The 21,759-nt window shown below is 38.0% G+C and overlaps 1 protein-coding gene across 1 annotated transcript in view; it reads right to left on the bottom strand.

Moving 5' to 3' along the window:
- The window catches only part of LOC148003647 (uncharacterized), a 47,311-nt gene extending 36,251 nt beyond the window's left edge, over window positions 1–11,060 (bottom strand). The window contains exon 1 of the mRNA XM_087568145.1: window positions 10,979–11,060. Coding sequence (XP_087424271.1) covers window positions 10,979–10,991 — 13 coding nt within the window. The 5' untranslated portion in view covers window positions 10,992–11,060. The remainder of the gene's footprint in view (window positions 1–10,978) is intronic.
- Between the last annotated feature and the right edge of the window lie 10,699 nt (window positions 11,061–21,759).

Here is a 21,759-nt window from a genome sequence, read left to right as displayed (position 1 = left end):
TTCGCTACCATCAGAGTGGGCACACGATTACCCAGTTACAGAACTTGGGACTGTACAACCTGGGACAAAATTCTTCAGGTCCCACAGACACATTATCTGGCTCGTGTCAGAATCCACACCATTTTTGTCTCAGAGCTGAACATCAGTACACCTTCACCATTGCAGAGGCTACACCCACCAATGCCACTTACGTTCTTTGGCGATTTAAATGTATACTGTGTTAGAAGAGAATCCGGGTACCCCGTGCCCTGCTGTTGATTGCCATAGCGATGTGGAATAGCCTGTTAGCACTGGCATTCGATGTTTGACTCTCACTGTGGTTTGTTGGCTGTAGCGGTGTGGAATAGCCAGTTAGCAACTTAAATTCTGTTTGACTCTCACTCTAGGTACCGTCCTCCTTTAACCATTAATTAGTTACTGAAACTTGGCTAAATTCCCAAATCGCCCTAGGGTTTTTTTTTTGTCTTTTCTTTTCTTTAAAGTGTGACTAATCACAGATCTGTCACAGAGCAGCAGGTCTGCTAGGAGGATGGCTGACTGCTAGAATGTAGATGGGTGGTGATCAGAATATAATGGTGAAAAAAAAAAAACTCAAATGATGCAACTCCTCATTCCAAGCGTACTTTGAGAATAGGTAGGTGATATGTGAATGCTTTTTAGTGACATATGCAAATTCAACAATTTTCACACGATTGTTTGCCTCTACTCCCAAGGCCTAATCTAGTATTATGATGTTAAGTTTAGTTGGATCAAAGCAGTTGACACTTAGAGCCCTGAGCTACAGGTAGAGAAAAGAGTGTGATGCGTACGGGGGGGGGGGGGGATATTTTGATCAATTAGGGATGATTTAACTGTGGTTGGTGACATCCCCCTGTATTCCATGGAGACACAGCAGCAGCTTGGGGCTTATTATCCACTGACTACAAGAAGAGGTATCTAGTTATTTAGAGTTATTTAGGGATGAAATCATTCTTCAAAAGTAAAGAGCCACAGAATGGACCCATTGGCTCGCACATACTTAGATTTGAATAATATTGTATTCTGGGTTGAATGGTACTCATCAAAAAAATTTCAGACAATAAGAAAAAATTGCTCTCCTCCAAAGACAAAATGAATGAAATATGAACAAATAGCAAAGTCTTCAATTGGTCAAAGGCATCAGGAGTGTTCCTTTTAGAAGATTTGCAAAATGAAATATTTTCCTCATTTCAAGGAAATAAAAAAAAACACCTTAAAACCGGAGGGTAACCACCAGTTTGAGGAAAATCAATGTTAATTAAACAAGGATAGGATGTTCTTTCTAACAGTACCCTTGAGGAAGGAAAACCTGGCATGCTTTATCACAAGACTAACTGACAGTGTGTTAGGGTTTAATACGGGCAATGACCATAGGACTTCAGGAAGAATTAGTTGTGAAGGCCAAACACTGGCATATGGCTTGATGAATGCTTTTCTCGGGCAAGAGAAACTGCATATTTAGACCACTGCGATAAAGGGGACCTTTGTGAGTAGACAGCTTAGTCTTCCAGATGTTTTTCGAAACGGTTAACCCAGATTTATTCCGTCTGCCTATTCCCTTGTTCTGTAAGGAATACATAACTCCAAAGAGCCTGCATCATCTTGTGACATCGGCTTAATCCTTTTTCTCCTGGCATCTCTTCATTAAGAAATCAAGACTTTAAGGTTCAGTCTCCTTCACTTCAAAAATCCCCATCTTGATGAGATAGCCTCACGGCTCCTTAATAGCACGCTGGAAAGGGTGGTTGCCATTTCCTCTCTTCCGTCTCGTACGTTTCATTGCCTCACCTTCCCTTGGACACCGACCTTTAAACATCTCCCCTCTTTCTTCTATGTTCAGCGTCTTTCCTCTTTCCCTTATTACTTCATTTGCCCCCTGTGCAAGCCACCCAGTAGCTTCTCTTCACTGACACAAGTGTCTCTGAGAGCTCCTCGTCACCGAGTCCTTCTCACCCTCTGTTTACTCCGTAATCCACAGCGTTTCAGCTTCCTCACTTACTGTTCAAATGAAACCACTTTTATTAAAGACTTTACTGAATTCCTAATTAGGCTTCTAATTGAACATCTTTCCATAATTGGTTTCTTAGATGATGATTCTTCATTTTCTACTGTGAATCCCCTCTTGACTTCTCAAATAAAAGAAGTATTCTCTACTTTTTTCCTTTTTTTTTTTTTTTTTACAATTATAGCCTTTTTGTCTGCTAATTTTCTTGATGGTTCTCTGCGTAATCCTCTTCTGCTTTTGTTGTGGATTCTTTATCTAATTTGTTATCATCATCACCATCACCACCATTACCATCACCATTATCATCACCACCATCATCATCCTCATCCTCATCAACATCAACATCATCATCAGTTAGCATAGACAGTTCAGTGGTGGTTTGAATAAGAATGGCCCCATAGACTAATTTATTTTAATAATGAATTCGATTGTGACCTCTCATCCACATATTATGCTGTGTTCGTATTTGACTCCATTGCCTTCCCTTGTTCTCCCTCTCCCCACTTGCTGTTCTTTCCCCAGAATAGTTCTTCTCTTTCCTTTTTATTAACTTTTGTATCTATTTTAGGCATCTCAGCTTCTACAATGGTAGGTTTCCATATTTCTTTTTTGAATATCTTTAGTATACTTCTCTCTCTCTATTCTCCCTCGTTTAATTCATCCTCCCATCCCTCACTCCATTTAACTCTTCTTGTGACTTTATACCCCTTTGCCCATTTGTACGTCATCTGCCAAATCATTGCCTGTGAATGATATCTATTCTCTCTTTAGCTTTGTAGCCTCATAGCTCTTCACTCTTCTCTTTATCATTTATAATCTGATGACTTAGATTCATTTCATAATTCTTACCATACATTCTTAGTTCACTGGTTTTGTTCACAGTGACTCTTCTTCTTGGTATGTCTTCCATATATTACTCTATGCTCATCATATTCTCATGCTTTCCAGACCTCCATACAAGGGTAACTTCAGGATGGATTCTCTTTCATCATCCCAGGTGTCCTACCCATGTGTATGTCACCTTCAGTGTACCTGCCTCACAGCATTATAATGTTTATTTATGGGTCCATGTTTCCCTAGACCAATGAAGTTCTTGTGATCAAGAGCTCTTCATGAATCTGTATTTATATTCTGAGCTCAGGAGAGGGTATTGGATATAAGTTTAATTATCCCTAATTGCTACCTGCCAAATGGATTTAGGAGAAAATTACCTTTGTTCATCTCGTTTTTCCAGAGCTTTTATAATCTGGTAATAGTCAAATTCTCTCAGACAAGTTCATTTTATGTTACATAAAGCATCGATACACTTGTAAATAAAGGTCAAAAGACTAACTAAAATATGAAATGGGCAAAATCCATACCATTTTATGCAAATTTGTATTATGAGATTCAATGATACATGTTTTACAATGGAATATCTTTATTTACTGTAGCTCAGAGAAGAAACCTTAGCAGTGTACACAAAGCCCTGCATTTGAGCACTACAACCCCCACCCCCACCACAACTGTCTGCCTATTCATATTACTAATATTATTCATGATTCCAGAAATATCAGTTCTGCTCAATGTATGCAGCAGATTTCTTTAGTCATGTGGCAGAAAAACACTCAGCGGATGAAATTCTTGATATCTCTATTAAACTTTATATATCCCATTTATCTGCAAGATTAGAGCTATGCACTTAGATAAGAGTTGGCTTTGAATGGTAATGTGTTGGAGTGCTCTTAGTTGGATCTACATTTCTGAGTGACTTGGTAAATCTTTTTCAGCCCCAGAGAAGAAACCAAGGACTCTGCCTATACTTAGTTAATGTGAGCTTGCCCTACTTTCTGAGAATACCCCCATGCCCAGGATTTACCTCTGGGTATATATATTCTTTAATTAAAAGTATCACAATAATCAAGCAGTACTATGCTCTAGAGATAAAACTAATGGCATAACTTTTAATTATTAAAAAACATTGCACTGAATTTATAAGACCACACTTGCATCCATGATTTTTGCTGATGTATTGCTGCAAAGAAGCCTCTCTCTTGCGATTTATCCACTCTTTCACAGCTGCTGAGCCTCCTCTGATTGTTATTTTATTCATGTACTCCTGGGATGTTGCTGCCAAATGAAAGAGCATGTCAAAAGGAAGAGTTGTGCTACTGTCTCTTGAAAAAACCACCTGGGGCTTTCATTAAAAAAAAGACAGAGGCTTAGGTCTAATAAAATATTATAGGAGACACAAATTGGATATGGCCTGGTTTTAGCTTAAAAGCATCTTCTACATCCTTTTATAATTGTTGGTAGTTCACCTGCCATGTTGATATAGTAGTGAGGTCATGCTTCTTGAGATGTACGTATGTTCCATACATACTTCATAGATAATTGATTTTGAATATTTTAGCTTACACTCCACATATTTGATTCAAGTTTCGTATTACAACATTTTCTGTCTGCATGGCTTTTCCTGTCTCCTTTCTCTCTTCAGACATCACCAGTTGACCCAAGTTTTGATTTAAAGTCAGAGAGATATGGTCAATCACTTATTAAATGAAGGAGAGTAGCCAGGCTATTTGATATCTTTTAAGAATATTTATTTTGTTGTTATTAGTGTGTGTGTACATGCCTCATGTGTGTATGTGTGTGGAGGTCAGAGGATGGCTTTGTAGAGTTGGTCCTCTCCTTACAATTTTTGTGTAGATTTTGGAAAACAAACTCAAGTTGTCAGGCTTGTAGGACCAGCACTTTTACTCACTGACCTGTGTAACATGATGCTGTTATCTTAATACATGTTTTTAATTTTTCCCTGTCTGCGCATTGTTGAAAATGATTACAGAGTTACTATGATGGTTGTTTGATATAAAAAGCATCAGCATTAAATAATTATGTAGAAGTATATGGTCCTGTCTCTGCTGTCAATGAGCACAGAGTTTATTGAAGTAGAAACAGAATAAATGCTGAACAGCACGTTTAGTATTCTGCCAAAGCCAATCCAGTGTAAACTGTCACAGTTCCTCATATTACTCACAATTATCTAACCATGACCATAACAATTTCAAAACTTACACCCATATATGTTATCGTTCTCTTGTAAGCACTGTTCAGATCTTTTTGTATTGATTTTCAATATATACACCAGGTTAAAGCTTTCATTTTGTGACCTTGATTTTTGCCCCTCAACAATAGACTGAAGTTTTCTCCTCAGTAATAGTTTTAAACACCTTCTACTCCCAAGTGAAGCATTTTGGCAAGTACTATCCTCTGTATCAATGTTCTTGGTTTCTTTTTCAAGGAACCCAAAGGGGAATTCAGAATGTACACTCTATTTTCTCTCTTTCCCTAGAGATAATTTGTGCCACAATTAGGCTGTGACTCACTGTGGTAATAATGGACAACTGAGTTTGATTTCCAGAACTCTGTTACTTTCAACATCTCCCATGTTACAAAACTCATGTAGCCCAGCCAAAATGTAACTATAGTTCAAAGTCATACTTATTTTCTCAATTCCTTCTAATGTTTTTAGGTCCTATAGGGCTGAAGTCAGAACAGGGTGTCAAAGACATATCACCTCTTTATTTTACAGTTAGAATAAAATCTCATAGATAATTCCATTGGCATGTATTTTATGTTAGGTTAGAAAGGAACAAAGGTGAAGTTCTTTTTTGTTTCATGGTCTATAAGAGAAAAAACTTACACAGAAAATTAATGACATCTATATACCAAGAAAAGAATGCTTTACATTCTTAGAAATAATTTCCATATCTTTGGAGTCCATTATTTATGTATAAATATTATGTATACACATGTTTTAGGCACATATTTTGGTTATGGGTATTTTTGTGCTCTTCATTACATAGCTCTATTTAAAAAGACTTGTTTTTGATGAAATATTAATATAGTTTAAAATCTTTTAGAAATATTTAATATATAAGTGCTGTGGGCAAGCAGTTTTGCATCATTGAATCTTGGTGTCATGATTTATGAATAGAAGACACACTACTCCTTCCACAGATGAGCCATTGAAGCAATCTGTTAACATCGAAGTACTATATAGAAATGAATTTTTTGTTCCTCCTAATCTTTATTCCAACTACTTTAGTGTATGAACTTGGAGATAGTAATTGTTCTTTTATTAAGTTTTTCCAATTCAATGTGATAGTTTTCCTAGAGTCAGTGGTCCTGGCTAGTGCATTGGTCCAGTATAGCAACTGTTCCATGTCTTACTCTCAATAAAACAAACTGTTCTTCCTTCTCTTGTAGTGTATTTGTTTTCATGGATTCATCCTGGATACATTTTGAATAGGAATCATCCAGAGCAATCACTGAGCATGAAATGTAATGGTAATTCAGAACCCAGATGGTTTGTTTCATGTGTCCACTTGCAGGAAATCACTCTGATTCTGTTCAGGGTGGACTGGATGAAGGCTTGTGGTGCTCTGTACAAAGGCCACTGGCAGATTTGCCTGCTTCCAGCAAGGCTTTTACGGATGGGTGCAGAACAGCACAAAGCAAATTGCAGCAGTGAGCCTAGAGAATGTTCTGCTTTTCAGTTGCTTTCAAGTTCTCTTAAATATGAATAGGTAGGAAACAGGCTGGCAAGATCTGAGTTTTGATATTGATCTGTAAAGCCTGATTCCTGTGTCCCGCAATTAGCCTAGAACATTTGCTTCCACAACATTTCATTCTCTTCATAAATGGTTCTGGTTAAGAAATAAGCACACAGAACAGAAACATGGTACAGAGGGTAACCAGAGCACGTATGATGCTTCTGCTTGGCTTTGATTATCAAAGCTATATCTTCAAGTGTTAAATTTGGAGAGTTCAATTTATAAACTTTATTTTACAAAGCCATTCAAGTGGCTGGCAAGTTATGCCTTTAATGTTTTCTTTCTCCTTAAGAATATATATATATGTATATACATATATATATATATATATATATATCTCACTAATTTTACCATCAAATAACCAGCAAACACAGTCCCTGCCTTTCTCTCTCCCATTAGAAGATAAAAGATCTCTATTTTCAACTCCTAGATTTTGGGGGTTTATTTTGACTTTTATTTATCTCATTGTTGCAGAATTCTTCCAGGTATTTTTTTGTTTTCAGACCGTCTTCGAGAGCCAGGCTCTGGTGCTTTGATTTCCATGACAGCTTTTCTTTTAATATTTTTATTTCTTTGATTGTGTTTCACTAAGATGGGTTTGTATGTCTGCAGAAAAAGGTGATTGTCAGAAGAAAGGTTTAAATGTCCAAGAGAATAATCTATTGTATAGTGCACAATTCAAAGGGCCTTTGAAGATCAAAAGCAGCAAACAAGGGAAGCCACTGAATTTTCTTTGATTGCTCCATAAAACTGAGAGCCACACTGGGGATTAACGACTGTCACAGACACATCTGCTGTGCTATGCAACATCTTCCTTCTCATCTACACAATGCAGCTTGTCTGTATTTTAATATGTGAAGATTATTCTCATGTTCAAATACTCAGTGTGTTCCTACACCAAGGTCATGTACCTCATTTAAAGGAAAATAAAAACAAAGAGCCATAAGTGTGATAATCCACAGAAAACCTTAATGATATTTTCTCATGTTGAGATATATCTTTAGCAGCTCCATTAAATAAAGTGTCAAAATGCGATCTTGAATCAAAACGGAAATCATGGACTCTGAGATCATCTTCATTTCTCTTTCTTTGTTGTAAGTTACTCTGCAATATTAGAACTCTTAAAGATAGGCTTCCAAAATTCCCTCATCTCACTCATTATTAAGAGGAAATCTCTTGCCATGTTTATTAGTTCACCTAGAGTGGTTATTGTATAGGCAGTGGCTCAAATAGACTAAAGTAACCACATGTCGCCTATTCTTGTAGGTAGAAGTCAACTGTTGAGGTATTGACTGGGTCAGCGTTTTCTGAAGCCCATTTTCTTCTTTTGCTCTATAATTAGATATGTTTTCCCTGTCTTTACTTGGGCTTTCATAGGTTCATGTCTTAATCTTCTAGTTTGACGAAAATTTTGTTGTGTGACGCTGTGACTCCTTCCTCTAAACTCAGTTTTTAAAAATGTAATTTCCACATGCTTTCCGTCTGCTGCAAAGATAAGTTTCCCTGATGAGGATGAAAGACTACACTCACCCGTGAGTATTAGGGCAAATATTTAAAATTTTAAAAACCATAACAAATCAAAGTGCCAAGTTGTGGAGCCCAGTCTATAAAACACTTCTGCCCCTAAGGCTCAGGAAACACCACAGAATAGAGGACAGAAAGATTTCAAGAGGAAAAAGATTAGGGAGTTTGGTCTAAGTTCCTGTCTCCTGTTATTATCAGAAGCTACACCCACAAAACCTTGCCAATGTGAGTGCCCAAACATGAGATGAACAAAGGTGATATCAGTGGGCATGCCAAAGTGGATGTAAAAAGCTCAGGAGGCCTCAATCCCACACCAAGATCTATAGGCAACCAAGGATGCTGAGAGTGGGAGAAATAATCTTCCCCAGTAAGAACGCAGTAACTGGTTATATACTACAAAATGGTCAGTTATGGAAACATACACAGAAGTAAAAACTATTAACAGAGAGAAAAAGGAGGTATGTGGAAGAGTTCAAAGCTAGGAAATGAAAGGAAGAAGTGTAATTATATCATAATCTCAAAAAATTAAAAAAGTAAGAAAAATAGCTTTTTCTAAATCAAGGATCTCTCAAAAGGTAGTCCCATTTTCAAGTGCAGTGGGTTAGGGTTTTAGTAAGAAATTTTAGGATAACCAATTTTAACTCAAAATACCACATGTGCTGTTATCCACAGATATGATCATTCTTCCAAACATTAATAATAATATTTTAGATGACAAATTTTCAAATGGTGCGTAGCCTTCTCATTACACCTAAACAATCCCTACATAAGAAAAATTCCTACCCTTGTCACCACCCAAATCCCCAATAGCTTAGATCACTTACACGTCTTTCTATTTTATGTGAGCCACCTAGAGTGATTTGTTTTGTACTATCATCTGTACTGTACAATCCACACAAATTGTAAGTTACCTAAAACAATCTACCTAGATCTCATGTGATCCTCCTATCCATGCAACAGTATTCATTCCTGGCCTACACATGCATATATATTTTAGAATCATTTGTTTGGTGAGTTTTTCTGGAGAATGGTCAGCTTGTTAGATTATATAAACAATCTATATAATCTATATATATATTCTATATAATCTATATATATATAATCTATATATATATATATTTTCTTATATTTTGACTAATTTATTTTCTTTCACAGGAATCTTTTATTTCTACATTCTGGATCTTCTGTTATTTTCTTCGTTATTTATTTTCAGAACTATCTTTTTTCTCTTTCTTTAAAAAATCACATTAAAAATTTAAATTATATCTACATGTATGTGTATTGGTATGTGCACTTGGGTACACGTGTCTCTGATGCCCAGGGAAATCTGGTCTCCCCAGAGCTGGAGTTAAGATGGCTGGGAGTCACCTGATGTAGGTACTGAGACTCAAACTCGAATCTTCTATAAGTGTGGTGCATGCTCTTAACTACTGAGTTATTGCTTCAGCAATCCTTAATTACTTAAAATTACTTAAAAATCAAGACAAACACTTCACGATCCTTGTCTTATATCCATCCATACAACAGTATTTATTTCTAGTCTACATATGCATACATGTTTTAGGATAGTTTGTGTGGTGAGTTTAAAATATCGATGGTTAAATTTGAAATTTGTGGGACATCTGGCTCTGCTTCTAGTATTTTTTTCTACCATCAAATTTCCTGGCTCTTTTAATGGCTTATATTTAATAATGAGTGCTACATGCCAGATTTTTAACCCCCCTCTGTTCTTTAATACTGTGGATTGAAATTAGGCGTAGGACCTTGAGCAGATTAGTTGAAATTATACATCTGCCACTAGGCCCGTGTAAACTGTGTTGTCTTTAAATAGTTTTTTTTCTTTTTTCTTTCTCTTCTTTCTTTTTTATCTTTTCTAGTCTGGAAATACATGTATTACTGGGTCACTGGATCTAACTCATCTTGTCGAAGTTTTTGGTTCTTCAAGTTTGTTTAGTTTGTTGGTCCAGAGATCATTGTGTGATGCTGTTGCTGTGTTGGTCTCATCCTCTTCCATCGCTGGTTCAAGCAACTGTGTGTGTGGCAGAATTTGTTCTTCAGTAAGGTTTGTTGCAAATCCTGTAACATATTTTTGCCCCATGTCATCTTGGAGATCTCAACTCACTGTCTTCTCTGTTCTCAAAGTCATCTCCCATAACTCTGTAACTTTCAGAAATCCCACTAATATCACAATCTGTCTGTCTGTCTACCACCTGTCTCTCTACTCGTCTATCTGTCTGTCTGTATATGTACAGGTGTATTTATATGTATATTCCCTCTGTGTTTGGACATATACATGTTTGTATACAGACAGGTATTCTTGCTCTTGTTAAAATTTAGATCCATGTTAAGCTAAGAGCTCTATACTTCTGTGCTCATTTCTACAGCTTTTTGTGTTCACATCTCTCTCCTGCTCCTGTTCTCAAATGTCAAACTGGAGTCTGTTTTTTTTTTTTTTAATTACAAAGAAAAACTGCTGAGCTCCACTCCCCTTCACCCTGTTTTGAGAAGCAATTTATGGGAAAGCTGGGTGATGGTGGGCGTTTTGTTACCACACTTTCATTTTTCCAAGAACACGGCCGCAATGCCTATTCAGTACCTGAAAGTATTTTTTTTTTTCGTTTATGTTTTTAGAACACGTTGTAACTCGAAACAATTATGTAATACGCAACAGGATGTGTTACATGTTACATAATTATGCATGGCTAAAGGGTAAATTGAACATGCATCTCCCATTACATAATTAATATTTGATTATGTTTTACTTTATATCACAACCTATGACTTTGTTAATGTTTCCAACGCAGATTAAATAAAATTCATACCCAGGAAAACTCACCATGCCTGTGCATTTTCCTTCAGGTCTCAGGGAGTCCTTCAAGCATATCCTGACTTTAGGAAGCCAGTTCTACACCCAGTGCAGATGGTGCATTTCCTTTTCTGAGGACGAGTGGGAGAGCAATAAAATGCTTCACCTTATGCTGGCAGATGTACACTTTCTATGTTTGCAACATGTTCACCTTTACTCCGAGGTGATTTTTACCAACACATGGACCTCGTTCTTCTTGCACAAACAACTGTTTCTAGGATACTGGTAAGAAGAGTTAAAGGGCAGAGATCCAGTTGGTTGCTCCTTGCCATTGGTAAGGATGAAGATTTCCTCAACCTCTCATTTGGGGGAAGTTGTTTAGGTCTTGGAGATATTGATGGTAATTTCTGTTCTCAGAGTAGGACCGGATGCACTGCAGAGATTTCACGAAATCCTACTGAATCATATTTAAATTTATCTAAACTGAAATTTATATAAACTAGAAATATATTTAGACTAGACTAGAAAATAGATAAACTACTTTTCATTTACTCAGTACATCTTAAAGTCATCCAAAAACTAATGCTGTAAACATGATATTGGAAAACATGGTCTAGAAAGTATTGAAAACAATCTTTATTATTTCAAAAGGAGTTGAGCAGCTCCCTTAATACCTCACAGGTGCTGATCTCCAGCCAATCATCTGTCCAATACCACATGTACACTTTCCTTTCCTTACATGATCTATGGCTAATTAGGTCAAATTTATATTTTAAACAAATTCCAAGCACTTTTATTACAAAAATTAAGACTGAACTCTATTTTTTATGATTTTGACATCTTCCTTACTCTTTCCATTAATAAGGAAGAGACAGCTGTAAATCACAGCTTCTCATCTGGCTCTCTTAGCTTGTTCATTAATGTGGTCTCTTGCATGGTTTTCGTAAAAATGATTGCTTTTGTATATACTTCTTCTTCTGTATGTATGGGACCCAAGGTAGAATGCTAAGTGTGAACCTTTTCCGAGCTATCTAAAAAGAGAGACAAAACTGAGTTTTAATTTATTTCAGGGCTATCATGAAAGTTTTATAGTCTGAATTAGGGCTTTACCCCCTCAATATCCTTCCAAACTTAATGCATCAAAAAAGTAAAATTGGTTTAGATTTGCCACATTATTAACCTATTTAAGATGATATTAAACATTTAATTATCCATTTCAATAAAGGAAAACAGATTGCTACAAAAGAGGTTCAAATTTAGGCCACTATATTTTCTTTCTTTTTTTTTTTTTTTTTTTTTTTTTTATTAACTTGAGTGTTTCTTATTTACATTTCGAGTGTTATTCCCTTTCCCGGTTTCCAGGCAAACATCCCCCTAATCCCTCCCCCTCCCCTTCTTTATGGGTGTTCCCCTCCCCACCCTCCCCCCATTACTGCCCTCCCCCCAACAATCACGTTCACTGGGGGTTCAGTCTTAGCAGGACCAAGGGCTTCCCCTTCCACTGGTGATCTTACTAGAATATTCATTGCTACCTATGAGGTCAGAGTCCAGGGTCAGTCCATGTATAGTCTTTAGGTAGTGGCTTAGTCCCTGGAAGCTCTGGTTGATTGGCATTGTTGTTCATAAGGGGTATCGAGCTCCTTCACGCTCTTCGAGTTCTTTCTCTGATTCCTTCAACAGGGGTCCCGTTCTCAGTTCAGTGGTTTGCTGCTGGCATTCGCCCCTGTATTTGCTGTATTCTGGCTGTGTCTCTCAGGAGCGATATACATCCGGCTCCTGTCGGCCTGCACTTCTTTGCTGCATTCATCTTGTCTAATTGGATGGCTGTATATATATGGGCCACATGTGGGGCAGGCTCTGAATGGTGTTCCTTCTGTGTCTGTTTTAATCTTTGCCTCTCTATTCCCTGCCAAGGGTATTCTTGTTCCCCTTTTAAAGAAGGAGTGAAGCATTCACATTTTGATCATCTGTCTTGAGTTTCATTTGTTCTAGGCATCTAGGGTAATTAAAGCATTTGGGCTAATAGCCACTTATCAGTGAGTGCATACCATGTATGTCTTTCTGTGTTTGGGTTAGCTCTCTCAGGATGATATTTTCCAGTTCCAACCATTTGCCTACGAATTTCATAAACTCGTTGTTTTTGATAGCTGAGTAATATTCCATTGTGTAGATGTACCACATTTTCTGTATCCATTCCTCTGTTGAAGGGCATCTGGGTTCTTTCCAGCTTCTGGCTATTATAAATAAGGCTGCAATGAACATAGTGGAGCACGTGTCTTTTTTATATGTTGGGGCATCTTTTGGGTATATGCCCAAGAGAGGTATAGCTGGATCCTCGGGCAGTTCAATGTCCAATTTTCTGAGGATCCTCCAGACTGATTTCCAGAATGGTTGTACCAGTTTGCAATCCCACCAACAATGGAGGAGTGTTCCTCTTTCTCCACATCCTCGCCAGCATCTGTTGTCCCCTGAGTTTTTGATCTTAGCCATTCTCACTGGTGTGAGGTGAAATCTCAGGGTTGTTTTGATTTGCATTTCCCTTATGACTAAAGATGTTGAACATTTCTTTAGATGTTTCTCCGCCATTCGGCATTCCTCAGCTGTGAATTCTTTGTTTAGCTCTGAGCCCCATTTTTTAATAGGGTTATTTGTTTCCCTGCGGTCTAACTTCTTGAGTTCTTTGTATATTTTGGATATAAGGCCTCTATCTGTTGTAGGATTGGTAAAGATCTTTTCCCAATCTGTTGGTTGCCGTTTTGTCCTAACCACAGTGTCCTTTGCCTTACAGAAGCTTTGCAGTTTTATGAGATCCCATTTGTTGATTCTTGATCTTAGAGCGTAAGCCATTGGTGCTTTGTTTAGGAAATTTTTTCCAGTGCCCATGTGTTCCAGATGCTTCCCTAGTTTTTCTTCTATTAGTTTGAGTGTGTCTGGTTTGATGTGGAGGTCCTTGATCCACTTGGACTTAAGCTTTGTACAGGGTGATAAGCATGGATCGATCTGCATTCTTCTACATGTTGCCCTCCAGTTGAACCAGCACCATTTGCTGAAAATGCTATCTTTTTTCCATTGGATGGTTTTGGCTCCTTTGTCAAAAATCAAGTGACCATAGGTGTTTGGGTTCATTTCTGGGTCTTCAATTCTATTCCATTGGTCTATCTGTCTGTCTCTGTACCAATACCATGCAGTTTTTATCACTATTGCTGTGTAATAATAATTGAGTTCAGGGATAGTGATTCCCCCTGAAGTCCTTTTATTGTTGAGGATAGCTTTAGCTATCCTGGGTTTTTTGTTATTCCAGATGAATTTGCAAATTGTTCTGTCTAACTCTTTGAAGAATTGGATTGGTATTTTGATGGGGAATGCATTAAATCTGTAGATCGCTTTTGGTAAAATGGCCATTTTTACTATATTAATCCTGCCAATCCATGAGCATGGGAGATCTTTCCATCTTCTGAGGTCTTCTTCAATTTCCCTCTTCAGTGTCTTGAAGTTCTTATTGTACAGATCTTTTACTTGCTTTGTTAAAGTCACACCGAGGTACTTTATATTATTTGGGTCTATTATGAAGGGTGTCGTTTCCCTAATTTCTTTCTCGGCTTGTTTCTCTTTTGTATAGAGGAAGGCAACTGATTTATTTGAGTTAATTTTATACCCAGCCACTTTGCTGAAGTTGTTTATCAGCTTTAGTAGTTCTCTGGTGGAACTTTTGGGATCACTTAAATATACTATCATATCATCTGCAAATAGTGATATTTTGATTTCTTCTTTTCCGATCTGTATCCCCTTGACCTCCTTTTGTTGTCTGATTGCTCTGGCTAGGACTTCAAGAACTATATTGAATAAGTAGGGAGAGAGTGGGCAGCCTTGTCTAGTCCCTGATTTTAGTGGGATTGCTTCAAGTTTCTCTCCATTTAGTTTAATGTTAGCAACTGGTTTGCTGTATATGGCTTTTACTATGTTCAGGTATGGGCCTTGAATTCCTATTCTTTCCAGGACTTTTATCATGAAGGGGTGTTGAATTTTGTCAATTGCTTTCTCAGCGTCTAATGAAATGATCATGTGGTTTTGTTCTTTCAGTTTGTTTATATAATGGATCACGTTGATGGTTTTCCGTATATTAAACCATCCCTGCATGCCTGGGATGAAGCCTACTTGGTCATGGTGGATGATTGTTTTGATGTGCTCTTGGATTCGGTTTGCCAGAATTTTGTTGAGTATTTTTGCGTCAATATTCATAAGGGAAATTGGTCTGAAGTTCTCTTTCTTTGTTGTGTCTTTTTGTGGTTTAGGTATAAGAGTAATTGTGGCTTCGTAGAAGGTATTCGGTAGTGATCCATCTGTTTCAATTTTGTGGAATAGTTTGGATAATATTGGTATGAGGTCTTCTATGAAGGTTTGATAGAATTCTGCAGTAAACCCATCTGGACCTGGGCTCTTTTTGGTTGGGAGACCTTTAATGACTGCTTCTATTTCCTTAGGAGTTATGGGGTTGTTTAACTGGTTTATCTGTTCCTGATTTAACTTCGGTACCTGGTATCTGTCTAGGAAATTGTCCTTTCCTGAAGATTTTCAAGTTTTGTTGAATATAGGCTTTTATAGTAAGATCTGATGATTTTTTGAATTTCCTCTGAATCTGTTGTTATGTCTCCCTTTTCATTTCTGATTTTGTTAATTTGGACGCACTCTCTGTGTCCTCTCGTTAGACTGGCTAAGGGTTTATCTATCTTGTTGATTTTCTCAAAGAACCAACTTTTGGTTCTGTTGATTCTTTCTATGGTCCTTTTTGTTTCTACTTGGTTGATTTCAGCTCTGAGTTTGATTATTTCCTGCCTTCTACTCCTCCTGGGTGTATTTGCTTCTTTTTGTTCTAGAGCTTTTAGGTGTGCTGTCAAGCTGCTGACATATGCTCTTTCCTGTTTCTTTCTGCAGGCACTCAGCGCTATGAGTTTTCCTCTTAGCACAGCTTTCATTGTGTCCCATAAGTTTGGGTATGTTGTACCTTCATTTTCATTAAATTCTAAAAAGTTTTTAATTTCTTTCTTTATTTCTTCCTTGACCAGGTTATCATTGAGTAGAGCATTGTTCAATTTCCAAGTATATGTGGACATTCTTCCTTGATTGTTATTGAAGACCAGTTTTAGGCCGTGGTGGTCCGATAGCACGCATGGGATTATTTCTATCTTTCTGTACCTGTTGAGGCCCGTTTTTTGACCAATTATATGGTCAATTTTGGAGAAAGTACCATGAGGAGCTGAGAAGAAGGTATATCCTTTTGCTTTAGGATAGAATGTTCTATAAATATCTGTTAAGTCCATTTGGCTCATGACTTCTCCTAGTCTGTCTACATCTCTGTTTAATTTCTGTTTCCATGATCTGTCCATTGATGAGAGTGGGGTGTTGAACTCTCCCACTATTATTGTGTGAGGTCCAATGTGTGTTTTGAGCTTTAGTAAGGTTTCTTTTACATATGTAGGTGCCCTTGTATTTGGGGCATAGATATTTAGGATTGAGAGTTCATCTTGGTGGATTTTTCCTTTGATGAATATGAAGTGTCCTTCCTTATCTTTTTTGATGACTTTTAGTTGAAAATTGATTTTATTTGATATTAGAATGGCTACTCCAGCTTGCTTCTTCTGACCATTTGCTTGCAAAGTTGTTTTCCAGCCTTTCACTCTGAGGTAGTGTCTGTCTTTGTCTCTGAGGTGTGTTTCCTGTAGGCAGCAGAATGCAGGGTCCTCGTTGCGTATCCAGTTTGTTAATCTATTTCTTTTTATTGGGGAGTTGAGGCCATTGATGTTGAGAGATATTAAGGAATAGTGATTATTGCTTCCCGTTTTATTCATATTTGGATGTGAGGTTATGTTTGTGTGCTTTCTTTCTCTTTGTTTTGTTGCCAAGACGATTAGTTTCTTGCTTCTTCTAGGGTATAGCTTGCCTCCTTATGTTGGGCTTTACCATTTATTATCCTTTGTAGTGCTGGATTTGTAGAAAGATATTGTGTAAATTTGGTTTTGTCATGGAATATCTTGGTTTCTCCATCTATGTTAATTGAGAGTTTTGCAGGATACAGTAACCTGGGCTGGCATTTGTGTTCTCTTCGGGTCTGTATGACATCAGTCCAGGATCTTCTGGCCTTCATAGTTTTTGGCGAGAAGTCTGGTGTGATTCTGATAGGTCTGCCTTTATATGTTACTTGACCTTTTTCCCTTACTGCTTTTAATATTCTTTCTTTATTTTGTGCATTTGGTGTTTTGACTATTATGTGACGGGAGGTGTTTCTTTTCTGGTCCAATCTATTTGGAGTTCTGTAGGCTTCTTGTATGTCTATGGGTATCTCTTTTTTTAGGTTAGGGAAGTTTTCTTCTACGATTTTGTTGAAGATATTTACTGGTCCTTTGAGCTGGGAGTCTTCACTCTCTTCTATACCTATTATCCTTAGGTTTGATCTTCTCATTGAGTCCTGGATTTCCTGTATGTTTTGGACCAGTAGCTTTTTCCGCTTTACATTATCTTTGACAGTTGTGTCAATGATTTCTATGGAATCTTCTGCTCCTGAGATTCTCTCTTCCATCTCTTGAATTTTGTTGGTGAGGCTTGTATCTACAGCTCCTTGTCTCTTCTTTTGGTTTTCTATATCCAGGGTTGTTTCCATGTGTTCTTTCTTGATTGCTTCTATTTCCATTTTTAATTCCTTCAATTGTTTGATTGTGTTTTCCTGGAATTCTTTCAGGGATTTCTGCGATTCTTTCAGGGATTTTTGCGATTCCTCTCTGAAGGCTTCTACTTGTTTATTAATGTTTTCCTGTGTTTCCCTAGGGGAGTTCTTCCCGTCTTTCTTGAAGTCCTCCAGCATCATGATCAAATATGATTTTGAAACTAGATCTTGCTTTTCTGGTGTGTTTGGATATTCCATGTTTGTTTTGGTGGGAGAATTGGGCTCCGATGATGGCATGTAGTCTTGGTTTCTGTTGCTTGTGTTCCTGCGCTTGCCTCTCACAATCAGATTATCTCTAGTGTTACTTTGTTCTGCTATTTCTGACAGTGGCTAGACTGTCTTATAAGCCTGTGTGTCAGGAGTGCTGTAGACCTGTTTTCCTCTCTTTCAGTCAGTTATGGGGACAGAGTGTTCTGCTTTCGGGCGTGTAGTTTTTCCTCTCTACAGGTCTTCAGCTGTTCCTGTGGGCCTGTGTCTTGAGTTCACCAGGCAGCTTTCTTGCAGCAGAAAAGTTGGTCTTACCTGTGGTCCCGAGGCTCAAGTTCGCTCGTGGGGTGCTGCCCACGGGCTCTCTGCAGCGGCAGCAACCAGGAAGACCTGTGCCGCCCCTTCCGGGAGCTTCAGTGCACCAGGGTTCCAGATGGCCTTTGGTGTTTTCCTCTGGCGTCCGAGATGTATGTACAGAGAGCAGTCTCTTCTGGTTTTCCAGGCTTGTCTGCCTCTCTGAAGGTTCAGCTCTCCCTCCCATGGGATTTGGGTGCAGAGAACTGTTTATCCGGTCTGTTTCCCTCAGGTTCCGGTGGTGTCTCAGGCAGGGGTCCTGCTGCTCCTGGGCCCTCCCCCACGGGAGCCCAGAGGCCTTATACAGTTTCCTCTTGGGCCAGGGATGTGGGCAGGGGTGGGCAGTGTTGGTGGTCTCTTCCGCTCTGCAGCCTCAGGAGTGCCCACCTGATCAGGCGGTGAGGTCTCTTTCCCACAGGGTCTGGGAGCAGAGAGCTGCTGCGGGCCGGGATCCGCGGGCGTGGCACCTCTGGCAAACACAGGACGTGCCCGGTCCTAGATGAACTCTGCCTTTGTGTGTCCCGATCTCACCAGGCAGGTCTCTTGCAGCAGAAAAGTTGGTCTTACCTGTGGTCCCGAGGCTCAAGTTTGCTCGCGGGGTTTTGCCCACGGGCTCTCTGCAGCGGCAGCAACCAGGAAGCTATATTTTCATTTATAAAAAGAAAATGATTTTCTCAGCCTTTGACGTGCTTGTGCATGACAATGATTAATTTTACATTTAGTGTATTCACAATATTTGACAAGTGTGTGTATGTTGTTTCTCTCAGAGCTATTTTCGCCTGTACTTTCATAGCAGATTTAGTTTTATAACCAAGGGAAGAATATTTTATCTGGCCTTTTTACTTGCTGCACTTGAAGTAAACTAAATAATCTGATATGTTTGCAAGTTGTTCTCCATATACAATGCAAGTCGTGGTATTTAAAACTTTCAAGTAATAAATACTATTAGATATTTGACAAATTCCAAAATACTTTAAAAGATTTATTTTTTATGTATACATTGTTCAGCCTGCATATATGCCTAGTGGCCAGAAGAGGGCACCAGATCTCTTTATATAGATGGCTACTGGTGCTGGGTATTGAACTCAGGACCTCTGGAAGAGCAGCCAAGGCTCTTAACCTCTCATCCATCTTTCCAGCCCTATTGAAAATACTTGAATATTCAACATTTTAACTTATAAAATTAATTTCTAATTAAGTGTATTTCATTCTTCTCTTATTAGCTGTCAGCTCCATAAAAGTATAAATTCTGCAATCCTAGATTTACAGCACAATGCAGGGTACCCTGGAGTGGCTCGATCTGTGTGTCAACAAATGAAAAGACTATTTTTGTGGGTCAGTAGATGACTTTCTGGGTAAAGGTTTCAGCTGTCAATCTTGATGACCTGAGTTCAGGTTCTGAAATCTATATAGTGAATCGAAAGAACTGATTCCAGTAAATTGTCCTCTGATCTCCACTTGCACTCCATTTCCCTCACACTAAATAACAATGTCTTAAAAATTTAAAGACTACTTCTTTGTGGGGGTGGGGACACTAGCAGCATTATATGTGTGTCGTATTGCTGAGCATAGGAGAAATTTATGGCTGAGACATTAAATTTAGATTTTCAAAACTGGCACCACAGTCCACACCCGAGGACTATGTTGAAGAGGAAGTGGAAATATTCAGTCAAACTTAAGTATAGAAATTGCAAACATACTTCAAGAAGATGGTGTTGCTACAGACACATTTCTCTAGCTTTTCTCATTCTGGACAAATATAAACCCACCTTTAAAATGTATTTTTGTTTTTATTTTATGCATATCTGTGTGGTTCTGAGTGCTTGTCTGGGCAATGCATGTCAGCGATTTCTGCATAGGCCAGAGGATGGAGAGAGACCCTTGAGAAATGGAGTTACAGATGATGAACAGCTGCTGTGTTGCTGTTGGCAACTGAAATGCAGTCAGCTAAATGATTGTCACTGCCGATCTATCTGTCCAGCCCTAAGTCCCTTCTTCTTGACTAACTTTGAGATTTTCAGTACCACAGCTTTTCTTTATTCCACAGTGGCAATATCTTTTATTTTGATAAGTCTCTTTCTGTGATGAATGCATTAATCTGAAGTTTGCAGATGAGAGACTCTATTATTAGTTTGTCTCAGATGAGATGGTTAATTTTTAAATATATCAAGTTCCTCTTTTGGTAAGTGAATTATCCAATAACAACTGCACATAAAAATTATGGTATGAGTCTTATGTACAATATTCAGTAAAACAGAAAGGTTTTGGAAAACTTAAGATGCCATCATTAACATTTCTGCAACTGATAGTGGAGAACTTTAGTGCTGTGAAGTAGTTTGTCTACATAGTAGCAGAACGTGATAGCTTATTATGCTACTAACTAACTGAAAGGAACAGCACGCTCAGAACATTGGATACAAATTGGTTTGGTGAAAATGAGGCCATTGGCTCACATGCTCTTCAGTAAGTAGTGTAGTAACCACCCAGGTAACATGCTGGATTTTCATTGATAATAAGTATGAATAAATAGGGGATTCTGTCTTTAGAAAAAATCAGCGAACTTTCTTTTCCTTTTTGGCATTCAAGCACAGATTTATCCTTCTGTGGCACAAGATTCTGTACTTATCATAAAAAACACAGGATTTGGTGAAATTCAGCAGAAAAGTTGGCAAGACTTTGACTATTATCCGTGACACGACACTTTTTGAAACATCAAATAGAGATCTAAGGGCAGGAAAACAGCAATAGAGAGTCCACTTGAAAATAGATAAATAAAACCGTGAAATAAACAGTCACCAAAAGGTTAGAACCAGGAATATTAAGTGAAAGACACGCTGAGTAAAACGCCACTTAGACTGACTGAGGATATGAGTGGAAAAAAACAGGGAGACAAGAATTTGCTTGAGACTTAAATCACGGCTTTAAAAACTAAGAAAATGAAAGAAGTTTTTAAGAAATGTTTGGGTAGCTGAACCTTAACCAAAGGGGAGAACCTGTACTGACTCTACAATTGCCTGAGCAAATTTCTCAGCCTGAAAATTCTGAGAGCTTAACAATGCACTACTCATGAACAAATGGAACAAATAGAGGGATGAATGCCTAGTCTTTATGTGTAGAGGAGATATTAAATAACTGTTTGATTGATGATGCCACGAGATTATAAAGTAGTTCAAAGTGTTAGAATGAATCTCTGTTCTTATTCCACTGTCCAGTTTCTTCTTTACCACTTGTGTGACTTAGAAAAAAAAATCAGACATACGAATCTCAAGTATAAGAAGTGCCAGATTATGAACTAGCAATAAATTTCAAACATATGTTATCCCATAAAGGTACTAAACATAGTGGTGACATATGGGAGGGTATAAGGCAATAGGTTCAATGAACTAAATGTCTGAATCTACTGAATGGTAGATGCTAAATAACAAGTAAAACTGAATTCATCAAGAAAAAAATGTGCCAAATAATAAATTTATTCACTCAATAAATAAAGACTATCATGCACCTAGCGTTATTGCTATCACCAATACAGTAC

The sequence above is a fragment of the Rattus norvegicus genome, chromosome 9 (genome assembly GCF_021556685.1).
Source record: "Rattus norvegicus strain SHRSP/BbbUtx chromosome 9, alternate assembly SHRSP_T2T, whole genome shotgun sequence".
Classification (NCBI taxonomy): Eukaryota; Metazoa; Chordata; class Mammalia; order Rodentia; family Muridae; genus Rattus; species Rattus norvegicus.
Note: the sequence above shows the minus strand (reverse complement) of the source record. Positions and strands in the feature narration are given on the sequence as shown.